Source organism: Vipera berus (genome assembly GCF_964194415.1).
Source record: "Vipera berus genome assembly, chromosome: 6".
NCBI lineage: Eukaryota > Metazoa > Chordata > Lepidosauria > Squamata > Viperidae > Vipera > Vipera berus.
This window is the reverse complement of record NC_138208.1, coordinates 51,744,358-51,768,177: the sequence shown is the minus strand read 5'-3', so window position 1 is coordinate 51,768,177 and position 23,820 is coordinate 51,744,358. Positions and strand designations below refer to the sequence as shown.

At 36.9% G+C, this 23,820-nt stretch overlaps 1 protein-coding gene across 1 annotated transcript in view; it reads left to right on the top strand.

The window, feature by feature from the left end:
• Nucleotides 1–2,241: 2,241 nt before the first annotated feature.
• RASSF9 (Ras association domain family member 9) overlaps nucleotides 2,242–23,820 on the top strand; it is a 35,287-nt gene continuing 13,708 nt past the window's right edge. The window contains exon 1 of the mRNA XM_081332028.1: nucleotides 2,242–2,434. Coding sequence (XP_081188154.1) covers nucleotides 2,388–2,434 — 47 coding nt within the window. The 5' untranslated portion in view covers nucleotides 2,242–2,387. The remainder of the gene's footprint in view (nucleotides 2,435–23,820) is intronic.

Here is a 23,820-nt window from a genome sequence, read left to right as displayed (position 1 = left end):
TTCTTATTGTTACAGAATTTAACTGGAATTGACTTTTCTGTAATTTAAATTAATTATTTGGGATCAAATATTCGAAGTAATATTTGCCTCATTGTGTGTCTTTCCTCAGCATGAATGTTCCCAGATCCTTCAGTGTCTCTTCACAGGATTCAACTTCTAGGTCCCTAATTATCTTGTTGATTTTCAGTATTTAAGATGACCAAAACAGAAAAAAATGGAACACTGCTTCCAATGACTCAATAATTATATTTCTGTTGTTGCTACCTAAAATTTAATTTGCCTTTTTTTAAAGTAGTATCACACTGTTGTTTCATTCTGCATTAACTGTTGCTCTAAACATTTTTTTACAAGTATCATTACCATGTTGGATATCCCTCATTCTATATCTATGGATTTGAACAATAGATGGAAACAGATGACCTGCTAATTTTTTTCATTGATCAGCTGCATCATGTATATTGTAGTACACAAAATGACTTTCCAACACATGTATTTATTACTTATCATATTAACTTATATATATATAGGTATCAGAGAGCCAAGGCACCAGGCTAGAAATTAAGAGACTGTGAGCTCTACACCTATCTAAGATCCAAAGGCAGCTGGGTGACACTGAGCCAGTCTCTCTCTCTCTCTCTCTCTCTCTCTCTCTCTCTCTCTCTCTCTCTCTCTCTCTCTCTCTCTCTCTCTCTCTCTCTCTCTCTCTCTCTCTCTCTCTCTCTCTCTCTCTGCCATAGGAAGGAGACAAAGGCAAAGAAGGAGACAAAGGCAAACCATGTCTGAAATTTTGCCAAGAAAACACAGGAACTTGTCCAGGCAGTTACTAGGAGCCAACAATAACATGAAGCATGTGTGTAGAATATCTGTCTATAGCTATCTCTCTAAGTAGAGCTATCTATCACTCTATCTATTGCTCTATCACTCTATCATTCTATCTATCACTCTATCTATTACTCTATCTAACTATCTGTCTGTCTGTCTGTCTGTCTGTCTGTCTGTCTGTCTGTCTGTCTGTCTATTATCTATCCAGCCAATTGCAACACGAAGAAAACTGGATTAAAAATACCCAACACAAGAAAATTAATTACAATAATACAACAATAACATGCTGACAATCTTAGATGTTGCTTGCAAAATTATGGTCCATAAAACTGTCAGGATGGCCCAACCACTTTTTCCTACTGTACAGCACAGTCCCTAGAAATATTTTTTTCTACTGACATTATCAGTGGAAAACCTGTGATCTCATATCCTCCAGTTGGTTAGTGGGAAAAATATAGTGTTACACAAAAGACCAAATCACATTAGTAGAGCTTAGAAAGTGATTTCTCTGGTTATTATCCCAACTTCCCACAGTCCCCTCAGTCATTCTTCCAAGGAATTAAAAGGGGAAATGTGGTTTAATGGGAAAGTATACTCAGCAATATTACCTCGCTTTGGAATAAAATTCATTCATAATTCTGCTAATTTAATAACAAGCAGATTTTTATTTTTTTTCTATTAGGAACTATTTGGTTGGTCTAGCATGCTGCGATATCCTATGAATTGCTTCCCCATAGGGGTTTTTTTTTTAATATACCACAATGACTGTTCACACTAAGTCATAAATCAGAGTTTATACATCAGTGCCTTGCTTTACCCAAACACACCACAGTGAAGCAAGACGATGTGGTCTGTAAACTTAAACCATATTGCACATTACCAATGGACTATAGGAATCATATATGAGTTTACTGCAATTTCACCTTCATTTTTTTCTTCCCCCATCTATTCTCCCTTTCCCTCCTTTTCTGACGGAGAGTTATATGAAGCTCAAAGGTTTTCCAATCAGGTTGGGTTTTCAATAAGTTCATGTGGACAAGCAGAACACTGCCTGAACTATGAGAGACAAGGTCATCCCTTAGCTCAGAAGGGGTAAGCGGTAGTGTCTGTCCTCTGGTTAAGATTGCCACGACCTTGCTGTACATTCGCAGGGAAGTTCTTTCCTGCCTGCTCCAAGTCCTGAATCTTCGGCAAGCTAGGGGTGTTTCGTTAGTGAAGTCAGAAAGAGCGTCTAATTAGAGTCCCCCACCCACCCACCCACCCACTTCTTCCCTCCCCCTCCCTTTGTTCTTGCTTTCATTCCCTTCTCCCCTGTCCTAAATGCCTCCTTCCAGCTCACAACTGGGCAGGGCTCCAAAAGAGCAGCAACAACAACAAGAGGCAGGAGTTCAAAGTTAGCAACGGATTGCACAACTTCGACGCTGGGTGACTATTAACAAGCTGGAACTGCAGCGGCGGCGGCGGCAGCAGCAGCAGCAGCAAGCGCGCAGGGAGACGGCTCATCATCCACTGCCCCCAGCCTAGTTCCCGAGTTTGATGTTCTCCTGCTGCCTTTGGGTCTCACCATGTCTCCCTTTGGAAGGAATCTCTTAAAGACCCGCCACAAAAACAGGTAAGGGGGAGGACTGAAACTCAGCTCTGTTTTCGTCGGAGGACCTGCTCGTCTCTTTTTGAGCAAAGTGTCAGCCTGTACCACTTCAATCCCAGATCTCTGTGTATTCCAAAGGTTAACGTAAGTTTTTTTTTTGGAAACAGATGTCTCTAAAGTGATTGTGATGGAAGGGGGCGTATACTTTCAGCTACCCACTTTACCTCTGCTCCGCCATTGCCTGGTAGAAGTGAATCTCTCCCAAAGCAATTTCAAAACTTTCCAAAGTTTTTCTCCTCCTACGCTTGCTCTTTTAAAAAAAAAAAAGGGGGGGGGAAGCAAAACAAACAAACAAAAAAACCTCAGGGTATAAAATCGGATTATGTACCCAGCAGCACAATCGCCTTATTAATCTAGGCTGCGAAGCAGTCTTTGAAGAGATGATTACTTCTAAAATGTCGTCCTGGATGAATGGATGATGGCAGAATATATCCCAGGTTGGAACGAAAGTTCACAACAAACGTAAAAGCGCTGTTATCTTAAAACGGGGCAGGGAGGGGATGGGGGTGACTGTTGGTCCCGCTGTAAACGGCGAAGACTTGTAACATTGGAAGGGGGGGGAAAGGGGGGGACTTTGCTGACCACCTAAACTTTTCTCTTGCTGGCTACCTAAACTTTTTCCAAAGTTTGCCCGAGCGCTCCCAACGTTTTCCATACGTTGTATGACATTGGGGTGATATATGGGAAAGGGGGAACCGAAGAAATATTAATCTCCCCATATTTCGGGGGGGGGGGAATGTTTCTATTAGTTTTTCTCTGCCCCTTCCCCTGTCTTCCTATCGTGCTTGTTTCTACCAGTCTCTCCCCCCCCCCCAATCCGGAAAATTGCGTACTCTGGAATTGTGTAATTCTTTTTAACTGCTGGTGTTCTTGAAGTGTGTTGGAAGAAATACCGTCGTGTACAAGTGATGTGAGAGTGATTCACCAAAGCCCTTCACCTTGGCAAAAGGGGAGAGTGAGGTTAGTGTGGGAATCTCTCTGTTACCTTAGTTCGTTTCTTCTGATTTTTGTAATCCTAATTAGAGTTTGGTTTCTGTTTTGATTCTGTTGAAAAGCATCCTTCACAATGAAAACTTTCCTGCTTTCCTTAGTTAATATATTCTGATCCTTCTCAGTACCTGTGTGTACTTTGACTTTTCTTCAGCATTGTGCTGGCATTCATAAATGGTGAAAGGATATTACTAGACAGGTATATTCCTATGATACTGAGAGCTGTAGACCAAACAATATTTTGAGATGTGTTTTCTGCTTTATTTTGAACCTTATACTGGAAATAATTGATTTAGGTTATAATTATGTGTAAATTTACACAAGCATGAATCCACATAACTGTTGTGCACACTGGAAGTTACTTCTGAGTGAACCTGTATAAACAGCAGGGTCCAAAGACTTATACTTGGCTAGAAATGTGAGTGGGACTAACCCTAACCCTTGTTTTCCTGAGAAAGGGATTGTTATTAAAGCCCAAAGAATCTGTCCTTCATTTAACTGCTTGATCACTTTTAATCCTGTAAACAGGTGCAGTAATGAAGGGCAGAAAGTAGACAGAAGCATCCTTCAGTGAGCCACTATACCAGGGGTAGGCAACCTTGGCTCTTTTATGACTCGTGGACTTCAACTCCCAGAATTCCTGAGCCAGCATGGCTCAGGAATTCTGGGAGTTGAAGTCCACGAGTCATAAAAGAGCCAAGGTTGCCTACCCCTGCACTATACTATAACAAATTTGGCAAGAGTCTGTTCCTGCTAGAAATCTGTGTCTGGTCATTCAAGAGCTGGCAAGAGAGATGGAAAATTGATATTTTAAAGTTAGAATGGTAATGAGATCATCAGTATCTTGCTTTTGCTGCATCGTAACTTAATTTGGCTATGAGTAGGATTTACCTGTCACAATTGTTATTGGAATGTCGAGCTTTTGGATTTCCTGATATTAGTTCTAGGGCTTAGACACAAGGGATGCCTGGACAGTGCTACATCTGCAACTTTACAGATGCTTTTTGCTAACTGAGGATCCTATAAGTCATGTTTCTAAGAGTGGGGGAGCTCAGTACACTTTCGTGAATCCAGAATAACATTAGTGAAACTGTCTTAAAAATAAATTTGAAATAATATATCAAATTAAAAAAAAAGTATTTAACAAGAAATGCACTAACCAAATCATTATCTATGATTCCTGTTTACAAATCCTCCTACTGCAACAGGTTGGTGTATAGATTCCTTTTTCCAGATGCCTTCAATGAAGTCAAAGCATCTATATATTCTAACTGATTTCAATAAATATTGCAGTGTTTACTCTTCAACACACATGTGAGATTATACCAACATACTGTAAGCAGAAGCCTCCTAGAGCAGTTCAGAAACTTGTCTTCAGCCATTCTGGACTTTTCAGTGCTAAATAGCCAAATGCTTCTGGGCAACATAGAAAGGGCACATCCTTTCCTTGTCATATATTGAACAGTGGGTTGTATTGGATTATCATGGATACTAAATTTAATTATCAAGGATTATATAAATAGTTGTGATGTTAAAAATTCTCAGCCGTAGTGTCATGGCATGCTCAATTACAGAATCACATTTATTTTTCGGCGACATGTTTTAGAATTTGCATTATATAAGTATGGCTAGACTGTTATGTTTCTTTTATCTTAATAACCAGCACCTGAGGACATTTGAGGAGGGAGGACTGATCCAGCTTTTTTTTTAAAGAAAAATGAATGATTTTAGCAGTGGTTGTCAGTCTGGTTCTAAAACAATTGTGGTTTTTCACATTTTGACTACACCATTTATGGGATACCTTAGCATTCTTTCAATAGTTTCTGAAGATATGAAGGCATGAATGGAGATGTTTTTGGAAAGCAACACTTACTTGTTTTCTGGTAAGTGATAATGTTGCTTTCCAAAAACATCTCCAATCATGCCTTCATATCTTCACAAATTGTGTAGTCAAAATGTGAAAACATCTTATCATAGTAATTATCCATTACATCAAATAGAATATTTTATTTTCACCGTTCACTTTCTTTAGAAGCATGTGGCATAGCCAGCGTGATCAATCCATCATGTCTTTGTAAAAGTATCCCTTATCCTGAATGTGATGCTTACTGCCTGGCTCTCTCTATGGAACATGCTATAAGTTAGAGTTATTCATAGATTATAGTCTTCTTTTTAGTGGACTAAGTCATTAAGAAGGTTAGATTTTTGAGAAGGATGTCTTACTTGAAAGACTTGAGGTTGAAAATTATGCTTATCTGACTCTCAGTAAAGCTTGTTTCAGATAAGGGAAGCAAATCACGTAGGAGATGAAATGTAATGCGAGCAATCACCAATAGTTAGTTGTGTTTGTTTTCAACAGCACTTGAGGAAAAAGTGATAAGTTGAAAACAAACATGAAATATATGACTTGTCTTAGCATGAATACCATATCACTCCCTCTATTAGCATGCTGACATACATGTAGCTATAGGAGGCCAGAACAAAAAAAATAGTTAAGTTTGAACATGCATACCATGGAAACACATGATGTACAGAAATAAATCAGCTTCTCATTTCCTGCTGAAACGTAAAGGAACAATCCTTCTGATGCTGCCCAATGAAGACCCATGTTTGCTCGCTAGCTATTGAGTACTGAATGCCTGTGGTGGAAAAGAATTTTAAAACAAATGCCGAAGTGGGATGGGACCCAGAATGAAACAGGATCTGAGAATGGAGCATGACTAACCCAAAAGTGGCACACTCTGCTGTGGGGAACCTGAGTCTGCTTCTTGCTTATTTATATGAAAATCCAAGTGTTAGAGCTAGGCCAAGAGGTACCAGGTAAAACCACCTCTGACAAGAGAAGTAGAGCAGACAGAGAATTTTGCCCTCTTCTCTTACACACTGTATTTAATATAAAAATGGCACTCTAAAGGAATCAGCAATTTTTAAAACATTTTCTCATTAGTTAGATCTTAGCATGACTGATCAGACTTGCAAGCATTCTTAGTAATATCTGGAAGTGAACTAATTTAACCTTCAGGAAGATATTTTGCTGTATGGCTGTATGCTGTATTTCATTCTTTAATTATCTACTGTCTGAAGAAGAAAAAAAATGATTTCATTCAAGTAGAGAAAATTACATGGACTTGTGGATAATCTTACATAATCCAGAGAAAAAACAAGAATCATCTTAATGATTCGTGAATAAAATACTTATATATAAATGAATAGAACTGTGAAGCAACATTTATTTTCTTATACCTGTGGTACCAGAAATAGGCCCTAAATGAAAATGCTTCTTTACATATAGAGAACAAATAGAAGAAGCAGGACATGAAAATATTTACAATTTTACAGTCAGTATAGTAAGAAATAAATACTCAATAACAAAAAAAGGCTGATTACAAATGCAATTGACTCATTTGAAAGTTTTAAGCGAGAAAGCAGTACATATGTCTTCTATAGAGAAACATGAATGTTTCTCTTAGAAGTGTAAGATAAGTCAATTATGACTTTTTAAATTTCAAAATGCCATATTCTGTAAAACTGGAGATTACTGAAGCCCTAGGCAGAATTCACTAGGGTCTGATTGTTTATAAAACAAATTAAATCAAATTTAATTTGTTTGTGAAAAATGTAACCCAAATGATTGTATTTCCATAAAAAAGAATTAATAGTGCATTTGTGGGGATGCTTACAGAATAAAGATCAAAAGAGTATTGTTGTTTTTATTGTTAACTCTTTAAAAATTATGTATTGTGGAAACTACCTAGATAAAGAAAGTTTCATTTTTAAAGGTTATGTATTAGAGAGGCCTGTGAACATTTAAACTACTGTAGATTTTTTAAAAGAATGATAAACTGACTAGAACATTAAGTTGCAAATGCAATCAGTAAAACAAAATAATAATAACAACAACAACAACAACAACAACAACAACAACAACAACAACAACAATAATAATAATAATAATAATAATAATAATAATAATAATAATAATAAGTTGGAAGGGACCTTGGAGGTCATCTAGCCCAACTCCCTGCTCAGGCAGGAAACCTTATACCATTTCAGGCAAATGACTGTCCAGTCTCTTCTTAAAAACTTCCAGTGTTGGAGCATTCACCACTTCTGGAGGCAGGTTGTTCCACTGGTTAATTGTTCTGTCAGGAAGTTTCTCCTTAGTTCTACGTTACTTCTCTCCTTGACTAGTTTCCATCCATTGCTTCTTGTCCTGCTTTCAGGTGCTTTGGAGAATAGCTTGACTCCCTCTTCTTTGTCGCAGCCCCTGAGATATTGGAACACTGCTATCATGTCACCCCTCACTCTTCTCTTCGTTAAACTACACATACCCAATTTCAGCAACTGTTCCCTATATGTTTTAGCCTCCAGATAAATGTTATTGAATCCCACATTCTTTGTTCTTAATTTCATCAAAGGGATGTCCTATGTGAATGTCTTCCTTTACAAATTATATGCAAAAGAGCTCAGGAACAGCTACTAATATACTTCTGTCCTTCATATATTCTGACAATTATCAGAACAATATATATTAAATTGTAGAAATCAGTGTACATGCCTTAAATTGTCACAATGACCTGCAATAAATAGTGCTTATACTGTATAATGGCCAAAATTTGACTTTAATTATTGATTAGAAGTTCACTGTTGAATTTTTTATAAGTTTCCATCCCCTTCATGAAATAATCAGGAATATTTGTCCATTAAATATAATTAATGGGAAGTGCAAGAAATTCTATGTGCTTTTTATGAAACGGATTAAAATTTAGTGTAACAACTAAATAACATATAACATTATGTCAAGTGGTGTCACATTGTTAAATTGTCATAATTTAATTATGATTAATATGAAATCCAGTTCCAGTTTTGGGTGCACATCTAAATAAATTAGATTGTGGTATAGAAAGAACTAAGATAAAAGCAGAAACATCCCTCAAATGTTTGGGATCTTAAATCCTACGCATAACTTCATTGTATTGTATTGGTGGGGGAAGGGGAATGAGAAACTCAATGCATTATAAAAAAAGAGCTCATTGTAGTGAATCAGAAAAGAGAAATCTTCTATAATGATGAACTATTAAATGGACTGCAAATGAGGCCCTCAGTTTAGGTTCATATAAACATCTTCATTGGATTTTGTGTTGGCACAAAAGTACTTTATTTTGACAGTCAACAAATAATACTTAAATGTGTATTGTGCATTGCTTTTAAATACTCAAGTGTTCTGGTTTTAGTGTGCTTTGATGTCTACAAGTTCCATGATTTATGTGAGCCTGCAGTGTTGTACCCAGTATAAACAAAACAAACATCAACTTGTATATCAGCTGAAGCGGGCTGTTTTGGGCAGCATTTTAATGTTTCTAGTAATTTTATAAAGATTCCCAAAATGAACTGATATGGCAAAACAAGAGCTAATATTAATACATGATTTTTAGATTCTGTTTTAAATTTCATTAGATGAAATCAAATAAAAAATAAGAAAATTATTAATGTAAGGTATTGCCTATTCAAATTTAAATTATTGTTAGTAGACATTTTCAGGTTCCCATCAAAAGAAGATATTGGGAAAACTGGTATATGCATTGTGGAGCTGTTCTCTGCAGACCCAATCTATCCGAGCTGCTTGAGAAAATTATTAAGGGCACTTTAGCTAACTGTGGCTTAGAATTTGTAACCACATTAATTTGAATATGTTTATGCCCTTAACATGTATCAACTTCCCTCTTGATAAGAGGTCAGAGTTCATTACTCCCCCTTTCTTCTGTATGGTCTTAATGAACACATTGAGCTCTGTTGCTTCATATTCCTTAGCATCTGACAAGTGAACTGTAGGCCATGAGATATTTCATTCTGAATTTTAACTATTGTTCTATAAGGAGCTATGAAAGTTAAGATCTAGCTGACTCAGGAATTCTGGGAGTTGAAGTCCATGAGTCATAAAAGAGCCGAGGTTGCCTACCCCTGATCTAGTGCATCGGATCAAAATAATAAGATTGCGAATTGCATATAGTTGAATTGTAAGTCCTTTGTTAAAACAAACTACAAACTAGACCAAATCAGAATTGAAATCCTTTTAGATGGTATGCCAAAGAATGATGAATTCTACTTGAGTGGGTAATCCATATAATACAAATAGTCTAAACTTCCACATTAAGAGAAGATATAGGCATCCTTGGCTAATGGCTATAATTGATCCCAGAATTATGGTTGTAAGTCATTGTGGTAGTTAAGCGGGTCCCCATGTGACTGCATCCAATTTTACAACGTATTTTTTGGCAGTTGTTAAGTGAACACAGTGGTCATTCAGTGAACATGGTGGTCATTAAGCAAATCTCTCTTGTCTAATGGATTTTTTTGGGGAAAACTGTAAATAAATGCTGAAAACCAGCAAAAATGTCAAAACTCATGACCGCAGGAGGCTGTAAATGATTGTAAAGGTGAGCCAGTTGCCAAGTACCCAATACAGTATGCATGTCAATGTTTGAACTGTTTCATTTATCAGAACCATGACAATGCAATTGGTTAACTATGGAGGGAGGTCCGTCATAACTTTGAATGGTCACTAAGTGACCATTTGTGAGGCCTACCTGCATAAGGGTGTTTCTCTGTACTACAGGCTGAATATTGAAAAACTGAATCAGTAGCAAAGCAGACTTCTGCTTGAATCTGTCCTAGTTTTGAAACATGGGATCATAGGTTAAAAGACAGCAACTCCTTTAGCCATTAAGTAGCTAAATATATTCAGAAAATTATTATTTACAGGGGACAAAAGTTCCATGAACACATAAGAATAATAAATACTTAAAGGTATATTTTACAGACATTATCTTAACCATCATAATATGCAAACGCTGTAATTAGAAACATCATGCAAACATCAATTCTCACTGCTTCCTTATGAATTAGAGAGACAACCATCAATTAATCTCAGGTTACATTTTAAGGTGTTTCATTTAGATAGGACACCAAGAGTGGAATTCTCTATTCATTGGCCATACATTACTTCACCAGGATTTATGAAAATGTTTAAGAAATAGTTGAAGCCAAAGTGCTGAACAAAATTATGTACCAGTGTACAGCCAGATAAATGGGGATTATAAATAAGGAAACAAACAAATCAGTGTATTTTATTCAGCTAGGATTCAAATTTAGATTCAGAACTTCCTCGTTCACAGTGTTTTGTTGCTAGATAAACTATCTTACATGCAGATTGCATTTCCATTCTAAGAGTCTAATTATGATGTCAGAATAAATATTTAAGACATTACTCTTCATTCTTGAAAAATATTAACTAAATTTAATTAAATGTTTCATTGAGGATAACTGATGTGGTGCAGATATACATTATGGGGAGGGGATATGTAAAGAGTTGGGTTTTTTAATCATCAAACAGCCATTTACAGCACTTATAAATTGACTTGTACTGAAGCTTGCAGAGTTTGCCATGTAGGGCAATTGTTTCCAGCTCATATATTATAAAGGTTGGATACAGGGAGAGAGACAAGCATTCTGTAAATATAGTTTGTTCTAGAAAAAGTTACATCTTTAATTCAAAGAGATCCTCTGTAGATACTGGAGATACAAACACCTGACCACTTTTATAATTCAATAAAGAACTTTGGTTTTGTTAATGTTTGTGACTTTGTTCTATAGCAAAGAAACAGGAATGGGCCCTTAATCATTACAAGTTATGTAGGAGATGACCAGGCTGGACCTGAGGGAGGGTTCAAGGGTGTCATCACCTACAAGAGATCTAAATCCAGCCCACCTTGAATTCCATTGACTCTTCATCTACCACCTATTTGCTTTGACCATTAGTAGTTCAGATTCTTCTAGAGGGCATATGCTTCCTGATTTTCCATGCTTGACATTGTTATCAATAATTATAATGATATCAAAGTATTATTATTTTGCATGTACACTGAGAGCTTATGCATTGGAAACAAAATCTTTGTGTGTCTAATCACACTTAGCCAATAAAGTATTCTATATTGATTACACATTAAAATAAGAGTCTATATCTCTTCCTTTTAAATTTCCTATATTTCCTAAAAGAGCACACAGATGAGCAATGGAAGAGAAAGCAACTGCTCCTGTAATTGTATGTACCAAGAGAACAACTAGGAGGAAATGATTCAGCTTCTTCCACATCAGGTATACAAGACATGAGAGGGCAGAATCAGAAGATTCCCAAGGAAGGGCTGGCTGCCACCTGATTTATAGGACACCTTGAGTTGCTTGGAGAAGAGGGGAGGGACAGATCTATTTGTTTTCATAGCCCACAACCTGTTTCCCCTGAGAACTCGGGAGGGAAGGATGAGTCTGAAGAAGGTGATGTAATCTATGGTTGGATTCAGCCAGTTTGCACCACTTTGGCAAAACCGGTAGCTAATTTTTTGTTGCCCAGGCTCAGAATCCCTGGATGTGAGGGCGATCTGGCTGCAACGTCTGTCACCCCATTGATCACCAGGGTTGATTTGGTTGATCTGGCTGGCTAGGCGGGTGTCCCCTTCCTCCCTCACCGCTCCATGTGCGTCCCTCCCAAAGCTGCGCGCTGGGTGGAAGAGGATGACCATCCCAGATAGAAGGAGTGTACCGATCTTCAGTCAAGGGTATACATATTTGAATCCCACCACTGGATGTAATGGAATGTATGGGTGACTTTGAGGAAATAGGAGAAGAGATCCTGACTAGGAAGCAATCAGATAAGAGGGGCAGGAGCCTGCAGTTACATAATGATCAGAGAAAGAAACTAAGGAAGGACCCATCCTAACGGAACAAGCAGATGAAGGGCAGGAAATTTGTATTTTCAGAGTTGCAAGATTCTGTTAATGTAGCTTTATAATAAAGTAGATTTAGCTCAACTAGTTGTGTTTTGTATCTGGTTTACCTGGGAAGGCTGTCAAAAGGGCAGCAGCTGGATAATCCAGGATCAAAAGGGATGAAACTCAGCTGAAGTGGGCATTAATCCAATTCTATTCTCAGCCAAAATTGGTCAGAGGGACTGCATAGGAATTTACTTTGCACTAACTTAGGAGCTTTAGGTTTTCTCTTGCAGTTGAGTATCCCAGTATTTTTTAGTCTTTGAATGTTTTTATCTTTGTGATCTCGGGGACTTGATAGTTTCTTATATCAGGTCTAATTGTTTGTGATTCCTGGAAGGGCTCAGATAGCTTTGGCACTGCTGCCTTAGAGGGGCTTAGGTTAAAGGGTGGAGGACTCATCCAGAGTGTTGTGATTAGTTCAGGAACTATTTTTATATTGAGGAAAGTTTAAAAGTTGGTAAACTTGGCAAATGACATTTTCCTTTCAAGAACAGTACTGAGACATCTTTGTTACTGTGATTTTGTAAGTATAACTGTATAACTCACAATTTTATGAACAATGTATAATTTCCTTAAAGCTTTCACATATTCACTGTAATAGCAGCAACCAATAATAGCTGTGAATGCTATTAGCTTTTTATTATTTCTACACCTTATTTCTACAATTTGTAGGTTGTCCAGTTCCCAGGGACTCCAGATGATTTACAATTTAAAAAGAAAAAAATATATATGAAACAAACTGTAAAATCAAAGGTATGTCAAATGCACATATAATAAGCAAAATGCCCATCTGACATAGGTTCAACCACCACCCTGTCTCAAAGCCTGAGAATGTAGCTTTTAATATCTCCCTAAATATCATTAAGGTGGGAGCCATAGATCTCTTTATGTTAAGTTCTGTTGCTTTCAAATATTTTTCTTACTTGTATAAAGCTCAGAAGGTGTATGAATGGGATGGTTTACAAATAAACAACAAAAAGCATGAAGGAACAGGATTTTGTTATCAAGTTTATTAAATGCATAACTATAAACCATTATATTAGGTTTACATAAAGCAAGATGTAAAACAGACAAATTAAATTTCAAAGTATTAATACAGAACATTTGCCATGTTAAATGAGGAAATTGATCAATGCATGACTGAATGCCAGATATTAGGAGATCTCTGAAACATGACAAAAGGTAATATATAAACCTAATTAACAAATTCATCAAAAATGACCTGATAGCAAAAATATCACTTTCTCTGCATAAGTAAAGAGGATCTTTCTCTCCCCCCCCCCACAGATGGATGTAAGGAGTAAGAAAATATTCAGAAAGATCTTCAGTATGAGATTGTGTCTGTGTAAACAGCTTTGCACTAATGGAATTTGATGGCATCACTTGATATGCTAATATTCATAATTTGTGAAATATTAGAGCTGTGCTTCACCTCTTGGTGATCTGTCTTTGTTCATTTTGCTGATGTTGCCAAAGCCAAGTTCTTTTCCAGTTATGTCAACCCTATCCAGTTATCCCTGGATAGCTCAAGTGAGATTAATTCAGATTTGCTTACCACAAATCTGACTTGAGTTATTTGTTGCTTTACTGATATTTGTGTCTGGTTAATTAGATGCCAATTATATTAAATTGAACAGCAATCCCTTAACTGCCTGTGAGCACTAAGAAGTGATTTTTTTCCCCGTAGTTGTGGAAAAGGTAAGTGGTTGATATGTTAAAAAGTACTTGGCTGCTGTCTGATTCACACTTACTTGCACTGTCAGATGTCTCTTGTATACTTTAAAATGCATAGACAGGCTTTGCAGTTGTATATAAGAAAGACATTGTCAGCCTTGGACATTTTCCCAGAAATGAGCTTGGTAGAAAGTTTTTTAAAAAGATAATTCATATGACATTTCAAACAAGAGACATAACTCTGGAAATAAATTTATTGTTAATTATTATTTATCATTATGTTCCCTGATGGCAAGCCACACCTCTTTTTCTCCTATGCTTACAATAATTACACATTAGGAATTTTCTACAAGAATTGGAAAACAGTTTCCTGGCCATTTTTATTTTTTTTTATTTTTTTAATAATCACTATAAGTCTCTTGGAAGGTAATACAATTCCTCTTTGAAATCATTACTGAAATGTTAAAAATGCATCTTCCAAATCAGTGGGATTTAATTTCAAACAAACCTGAATGGAATACAGTAGCTACTCTGAGGTTACTTTGATGAAAAAAGTAAACCTAGATAACAGGATAGTTGCCAAAAAAAACAAAACCCAGAGAAAGAATGTAAGACTTGAGGGGGGGTGGGGACTGAGTCAAAGTAGTAAGTTGCCTTGAGGTATGAAAAAATATTATCCATGAAGAGGTTTATGTTATAGGGCCTAAAATAATTGAGTTTTCAGAAATCAGGCAAGATTTTGGAGACAGTCTTCCTCTCAGCAGATCCCAGTCTGGTAGTCTTAACATAATAACTGGTTAGGCCTTAATTACCAAGTGCTGCAATAGTTCAACAGATGTAAAATAGCCATCCCCTGATGTTTAATGATTCACTGGGTGTGAAAAGAAGTTACACATGATTGCAGGTAATGATTTCAGCAAGACTGATAGTTTAGGACCCAATCTAAAAACCTGTAATGCAAGTAAATCTTCATAACAAATCTTCATTTGTTAGAAAGTGTATGTCAATGAATATCCAAACATTTGTTTCTTAGATTTTAATGCCACTCAGGGTGGCATTTCTTAGATTTTAATGCCACTCAGGGTGGCAAACATACCTAATACTCCTTCTTCCTCCTATTTTCCTCACAACAGTCCTGTGAGGTGGGTTGGGCTGAGAAAAAGTGACTAGTCCAAGGTCACCCAGCTGGCTTTTGTACTCGAACAGTCTTCCAGTTTTTAGGAGAGCACCTTAATCACTACACCAAAATGGCTCTCCAGTTTGCTTGCTCTTCATCTGTTAAGACTTGCTCAAAAGAAGCTTCCTAAGACAGTTTTTTTGGGGTGTGTGTGAGTGGGGTAGAACAGTTTCTGATGTCCTTCACTAATCAGTAAATCAATAAAAAAGGAAAGATACCTCTAGCTCTGCATTGCCATTTGATGGGTAGCAATAGGAGCTGCATAAAAGGAGGTGCTTGTTTTCAAAAGACTGCAAACAGTCCTCAAGTTAACATTTCCTATGTTTCCAGCTCCGGTATTTTTCTTAGACCTCCATCAGCTGTTCTCTTCTATGATTATGTTAATATGCTGGGTTTTATTTTATTACTTACACACACTGTATATGTTAATCAATTCTTCCACAGAAAGTTTGTGTTATGTCTAACAATCATTTTTGTGATTAGAATCTGAAGTTGCAAGTTGCATGTGGTTGAATCAAGAGTTTCTGGTGGTTAGGAATTTACGGTTTACTCCTGTTTAAGGGAATTAAAACCAAAGAGCAATCATAGTAAGTACTTAATAAGAACTGAAGAACATAATGGCATAAAAAAATTAAGAATGTAGGTGTAAGAACTCAAGTAACAAGAATGGACTCTTTATGCTTTATTACAGCATAAACTAAATCTGGAACTAAATCTGATTCATGAGATGCATGGAATATTATCTTAAGAGAACAACAGACATATCCATTTGTAAGAAAAGTGGGAATAAAATGAAATGCAGGAGGTAGATCACAATGAACATACAGACAATTATATTCACCAAATAGCTGTGATATTTGATACCTGACATATTTGGTTTTATAAATGTTAGTGTTATCACCAACTGGTGCCATAAAGACTTGGCTGTTCTCACAGGAAGCTACAATAGTTGGTGCCCCCCTTGCTGCATATCAGTTGTTGGTAGGATGTTTAGTGGTTTGCAGAGAAGCCATCATGTTCTTCTTTCTCTTTATCCAACTCTTTATCTGTTCTTTGTTATATTGTTTACTGTATTGCAAGGCATGTAGAGCAATTGGAGTCATGCCACATCAATTTAATATTTTTTTTTAAATATCATTGAGTACATATTGAAGGAATGTGTGTGCCAAAATGAAGATATGTCACATTAACCAAAAGATTTAATTATGTCTTGGAAATAATACAGACTCTTGTGGTATCTTAAAAAAATGGAGCAATCAAAAATTAACAACAGACTATTAAAGCTCTTTGATTGTGTTTTAAACAATTTTTAAAATATTTTCAATTATTTTATTGTACTGTGGAAATCCGTTCATAAAGCTAAGTCTAACTTCCATCAAATCTCATCTTCTTCACAACCTGGACTTTTAAGATTCCTTTTTTAAGTCTTAACTAATAACTCACTAACTCAATAAGGATGGATTACAATCAGTACATTTCAGCAACCTGAAGTTGAATTTGTTAGCATATAAATTTCTATGCTGATCTTTCTTCCCAATTTAAAATTGATATAGAAAATGGACAAAATCAGGAAAATTAAAAATAAAATGTGGGATGTAGTAAAAGTGAAATGGCAATAATATCCACAAACAAATATTGATATTTGCCAAAAAAAGTATTTATTTTCAAGATACAAATGCCATTTGTAATGGAATGGCTTATTTGGTTTCCTAGGAATAGCTATCCCTTTTATGAATTACTGCTTTGTCGCTGTGAAGGGGCTTGTGTAACTCAATGAAGCTATTATGCTGTGCAGGGCCACCCAAGATTGACAGGTCATAGCAGAGAGTTCTGACAAAATGTGATCCACTGGAGAAGGAAATGGCAACACACTCCAGTATCTTTGCCATGAAAACCCCATGGACAGGACCAATGGTGCTGGAGAAGACTCCTGCAAGCCCCCTAGACTGCAAGGCGATCAAACTGGTCAGTCCTAGAGGAGATCAACCCTGACTGCTCTTTAGAAGGCCAGATCCTGAAGTTGAAACTCAAATACTTTGGCCACCTAATGAGAAGGAAGGACTCACTGGAGAAGAGTCTAATGCTGGGAAAGATTGAGGCCAATAGAAGAAGGGGATGACAGAGAATGAGGTGGCTGGATGGAGTCACTGAAGCAGTAGGCATGAGCTTAAAAGGACTCCAGAAGATAGTAGAGGACAGGAAGGTCTGGAGGAATGTTGTCCATGGGGTTGTGATGAGTCGGACATGACTTCGCAACTAACAACAACAACAAGGAATACCTATAGAAAGAAAGAGTCATAAATGAAGAAAGTTAGAAGAAGTAGTTCTAGATAGATTTGCTTTAAATTATCTGATGACATCACATATCAACATGTTTTAGGTGTGAACCAGGTGATATTTATTTTTGTAGATTATTCCCAATAGAAAGACTGGTTTGGTTACTTTTATCCCCCCATACGATCTCTACCTCCTTGCAATCTACAAACTGTAAAGAATCCTTAGTGTCTTGACAAGCAGTTGTCAAGATAGCCTCTTTCACCTGCCCAACACCAGAGTTCAGACTGAGGGGAATCTGATTAGGTTTGTCTGCAAAAAAACCAATGCCAATTTGTCATGCTACCCTCTAACACATACCACTCTCCTTCTCACATCTTGAGGGTGAAGATGCTTCACAATCCACAAAAGTAGTGCCACCCCAATCTAGTCAGTTACAAGATAAGCAGAAATGTACTCTTTTTCACTGCAACTACTGCTATGGAGCAGGATTTCTTTCACTTCATTTTTGGTCCAACATTTTTTAAAATTCCTCCATTCCTTCTCGTTAAGAAGATGATTTAATGTGTTTGCCATATATGCTTTCTTACTGACAATTTTAATCAATTCTTACTTAAATGTCCTGTTTTTTAAAATACTTTTTATTACCAAAATCTTTTAGATCTGTAAATCTGTTTTCTCTAAAGCATGTACATTTTATGCTTACTTATGGCCATAAAGATGTTCCAGCATTACAATGCTATATAACATATTTTCATCCTGTGTTTCTTCTAAAGTTAACATTTAATAGTTTTTTAATAGTTTTAAATTAATTTAAATTAATTTCATCAATGCAGCAAGTCCATTTTAAGAAAAAAAAATATTTTTCAAAATTAGTCAGTGGACTTGATAAGTAAGCATGGACTTGTACTTTATCCAAAAACCAATTATATAATCTAATAAACAATCTGATCCTGAGAGATTATTTATATAAATTTACAATAGCTAATGGCAAAAAATTTTAATGGCTTTTAGCTTAATTAGTACAAAACTCTAATCATAGTGTAATGAAATAATTTTGGGAATGTTTATTTATTTATTTATTTTAATTCCATTTATATCCCGCCCTTCTCCAAAGACTCAGGGCGGCTTACAAGCTTAGCAGTAGTAGCCTTCATTCTATGTATATGCCTGCTTATTAGGGCTTTCGCTCCTCCCCCAAGCGGCATTATTACAAATTCAGCTTATTGCCCCCAACAATCTGGGTCCTCATTTTACCTACCTCGGAAGGATGGAAGGCTGAGTCAACCTTGAGCCTGGTGGGACTCGAACCTGCACTAATTGCAAGCAGCTGGTGTTACTTAAGGAGGCATTAGCCCACTGCTCCACCAAGGCTGAGGTTACTCTTCTCAGTGAAACACACAATTTATTTGATACTACCAGGGATTAATACATTTAACTTCAAGTACTTTGATACACTTTCTATACCTTTTTAATTTTTTACTACATGGTTTCCTTCTTCCATATTTATCCCTTTTTAATCAGCATATTTTTGCCAAAAAGTCCATATGGAGTTTCCACTCTTTTATGAAAGTATTTATTGCTTTATCCCTGACCTTAGAAACCCTTTTTGTATGCACATCCATTAATTACATTGTACCTGACAATTGCTTCAAGATAAGCAGCAGATATAAGCTTTTATACCTGAATTAAAGAAAAATAGATTTAAACAAATAGATATATAGAATAAAAGTTATCATAAAATATTAGAAAAACTCAAAAAAATAATTGAAAGTATTTTTGCATGCACATGTTACTAGCAATCTTTTTAGGATATGGAGCCTAATAGCATTTTTCAGACTAACCAAATTTACCAGGGCTTTTGCTTGAAGGAGCATGATGGGCCTTTAAGGTCCTATGAGATTCTTTGTCTATTTTGCTCCCTCCCTCTTAATTAATAGGGTCAATTAGTACTATCTTTCTATCATATTATCACACTCATGCATTCGTGACCTCCCGTCTAGACTGCTGCAACGCTCTCTACATGGGGCTGCCCTTGAGGACCACTTGGAGGCTTCAGCTGGTGCAGAATGCGGCCGCGCGAGTTGTGATGGGGGTTTCCCGATACTCCCATGTAACACCTCTACTCCGCGAGCTGCATTGGCTCCTGGTTGCCCTCCGGGTGAGATTCAAGGTGCTGGTGATGACCTATAAAGCCCTAAATGGCTTGGGTCCGGGTTATCTGAGGGAACAACTGCTGCCAGCATCAAGCTCCCTTCGTCCAGTGCGCTCCCACAGGGAGGGTCTTCTCAAGGTACCGCCGGTAAGAGATTGCCAGCGGACAACACCCAGGGATAGGGCCTTCTCAGTGGGTGCGCCTGCCCTTTGGAACCAGCTGCCAGTGGAGCTTAGGACTGCCCCCGACCTTTGTTCATTCCGCCGGGACCTGAAGACCTGGCTCTTCGAGCTCTCTGGCCCAGGCTGAGAATTTTAATTTTAATTTTAATTTTAACTGGGGTTTTATTTGTTCAGGGGCGGATATAATTTTTAACTGTTTTTAACTTTTGTATTTTTTGTTTTAATCACCCTGTAAACCGCCCTGAGTCCTTCGGGAAAGGGCGGTATTTAAATATAATAAAATAAATAAAATAAAAATAAATAAATACTTGATAGAATGCATGTAGATCCTCTATAGATGCCATACACTAAATCAATAAAATTATTTAATAAATTAATAAGAATATTACACCAATAAGCCAGTCTCAAATGAAACAAATCCGATGACTATTTATGCTGTTTACAGTATATGGAAATTCATTTTGCATTTTTGTTTATTTTACTCAACATATTTTTATTCATATGATATCTTTTAATGTGTTTTATTATAAACTGTGTGGAGAATTTCAGCTACTGGATATTTCTTTCTTTTAAAAAAAATAAATAAATTCTTGCAAATTCGAAAGGCATCAGAGTGGGGAAGGTTGTTGAAGGAAACAAACAGAGGTAGGAAGATGGTGAAAGGCACTTTGAAAAAACCTGAACAGAAAGCAATTATAACTGTCCTTGGTACTCTCTGAGCTAGGTAACATCCTAGTCGAGTAATGGAACATCTGCAAATAAACAACCCAGCTCAAAGAGCACCAAGGACATAACAGTACAACCCTGAGCAACATTTATTCCATTCTGTTGACAGTTATAATTATCATCCAAAAAAGTCTCAAATACATATATTATATTATATTATATTTATTAAAATTTTGTACTCCCCTTCTCCCAAAGGACTCAGGGCGGTGTACAGGGCAATAAATATTAAAAACGAAGTACAAAAGTTAAAAAACAATTAAATATTATGCCCGATATAAACAGTAATTAAAACCATGTTAAAAACGCAGCCCTTAACCCATCAAACCAGGCCGGATTGCTCAAATAAATAAGTTTTTAGATCCCGCCGGAAGGAGCGAAGGTCGGGGGCCATCCGGAGCTCGACCGGCAAGCGGTTCCACAGTTCTGGCACGCCCACAGAGAACGCCCTCCCCCTAGGGGCCACCAATTGACATTCTTTGATCGGAGGCACCCTGAGGAGGCCCTCTCTGTGGGAGCGCACTGGACGGAGGGAGGTTGACGCCGGACGCAGGTGTATACCTTTATTTTCATATAAATGACCAAGTTATACCCTTTACATTTCATACTTGCATCCCATAATGTAAGCATGAAAAGGGGAGCATTTGTGTTGTAATACATGCTGTCTAATTTGCATCTTCTTTCTCCAGATGGCCATTTTCTGGGTGCAATTCAAAATGCTGGTTGTTATATACAAGGTCCTATGGTGCTTGTTACTTTTAAGACTACCTGCTCTGTGTAAATCTGTTTATTAAGAACTAACAGAACAGGCAAATACCAGGTGTCTCCACCTTTGGAATAGTTTACTTCCTGTCAGACTTTGGAGCTATGTGAATTAAAAGTGATTTCTCCCATGAAAATTATGTAGTATTGTCACTGCTTAGTTACCCTAAATATGATTTAAACCTGGGATTTCTTCACATTATCTTGCTTGTTCACAGGAATCCATAACACATTTCAATCTAGGTAATGGAATCCTTTTCTCTTGCTTGCAACTCCATCAATTTTTAAACTGCACTTTGGAATCCTATTACATGATATCAGGTTGATAGAATACTTTGGACCAACTCCACAGGTACATGCTTTGTGTGTGTATTCTTCTAAATGAACCTGGTTCAAGGTAAGACATACTGAAATTGTAAAATACAAGCATGTCAAATTCTTAAGTTGACTATCCAGATGATAAAACTAAAATGAAACAGATTTCATTAAATGTCAGTGTTTTGTTCAAACTTGCTCTTTCCACAAGGGCTATTTATTCAGGCTTTAGTCCAAGCTCATTGTAAAGCAACTATGACTGCATCTTGTGAGCTCAGGTGACAGAAACCTGATTCTGTTGTGCATTGTACTTCTTATTTGTTCATTACTTGGTTGTCATAGAGTTCCAATAGATAATGATAAATAAGGCCACTTTATACCACGGGTTACTTCAGTTGCATGTTTATACTGACATTTGGTTATTTTGAGAATGTGATGACAATAGAAGGTTCACTAGCAACCGTGAACAGAAGAGACTTATGAAATAAATCAAGAGTACTACGAAATACCAGAGTAAAGCAATTTAATTTAAAGAAAAGTAAATTTGTAAAAAAAATTAATAATGAAGTTAGAGTGTGCTGATGAAAAGCGTCAGGGCTAAGTCCCTAAGAATGCTTTTAATTCTTGGTTTTCAGAAAACTCATTTCCATGAGATGAACTGGACAACTGTGGCATCATGGATAAATGTAAAATAAAGGTGGATTGTCTTGATATTTACTATTTATTTATTCTTTTTGTTATTGTTGTCCCCCAATTCAGATGTAGTTCAATGTTATTCCATGTTATTCCTGGGGATAGGCTGATACTTTGATAGAGGCACTTTGGTCTAGTGGTCAAGGCAGAGGCTGGAAAGCAGGAGACCCTGAATTCTAGTGTCCCCCTTAGCCATGAAAGCCAGCTGGGTGACCTTGGGGCCAGTCATTCTCTGTCAGTCCAGCTCACCTCACGGGATTGTTGCTGAGGGGAAAATAGAAAAAGGAAAGAGTACTAGATATGTTCACCACATGGAGTTATTTGCCAAAATAATAAAGGCGCAATACAAACAAACAAATGATTTCATTTGCAAGTACAAGATTGCAGACACAATTGTAAAATTTCTATCAGATACCTTGGTTAGGGTGGTAGGGTCGCTGACAGCCAATGGGAAGAATTCCGGACTAGATGGAGAAAAGATTATACTTAGGATATCAGTTTCCTGTGTTCATGTGCTCTTTGAATATTCTTCTTTCTTAAATTTGTCTCTGGGTTGAACATTCATTATGGCTTAGTCAAACTTAGAAAACTACAGGTTATGTGTCCTTGTGCCTGATCCAAATAACCGTAGAAGTTATAACTGATTCATTTAGCTAACATTTCCACATAAGGAATTTTGAGGGGTGTTTGTGTGTGTGTGTGTGTGTGTGTGTGTGAGAGAGAGAGAGAGAGAGAGAGAGAGAGAGAGAGAGAGAGAGAGAGAGAGAGAGAGAGAGAGAGAGAGAGGAGAGAGAGAGAGAGAAAGAAAGAAAGAAAGAAAGAAAGAAAGAAAGAGAGAGAGAGAGAGAGAGAGAGAGAGAGAGAGAGAGAGAGAGAGAGAGAGAGAGAGAGAGAGATGTGTCATATCCTTTTAAGCAATATCTCACCAGAATTTAATGATAGAAGGTAGATATACAATAAATACATACTTTTATGCACAGTTTCATTAGATCTATCAGTTGTGCTATATTACTTCTACCATGAAAGAGGTTTTGAAAAGTTACAAAAGAAATAACCAGCATACCTAGGATTCAGTTGAGCACAGAGCATGGAAAGCTTTGAATTTCAAATGAAATGCAGTTGTAACTTGAATACTCCTACCATGAAAGCTTTAACAAATACTTATTTGTTTACTGGTTAAATTATATTTAAAAAGGGAGAACTGTAAATGAAAGCCTGGCATGAGTACTCTTTTGATTTTTGTAGAAATACTAGAAATCTGTTATTGGAAATTTTGTTTTAAATTGTAGCAAGTGCAATGTCTGATTAAGGATTACAGTAGGAAAGCATCAACCTGGATTATTTGTGGCTACTTAGCAAAGATGTTGCATCTTCTCTCTCTCCTGGCCAAAATGAAAGATTTCCAAATTGAATTCCATACTTGTCATAAAAATAAAGCAAGCATAGTTCCTCCCTTCTAGGTAAGAGGAAAGAAAGGGGAGAAGGGACTTCCGATTTGCCATTGTGGTACCTGCGGAAGCATGAAGGCGAGCTCCATCTTCTCTGTCCGATTTCATCCTGCTGGGGGACCCTGGAAAGGG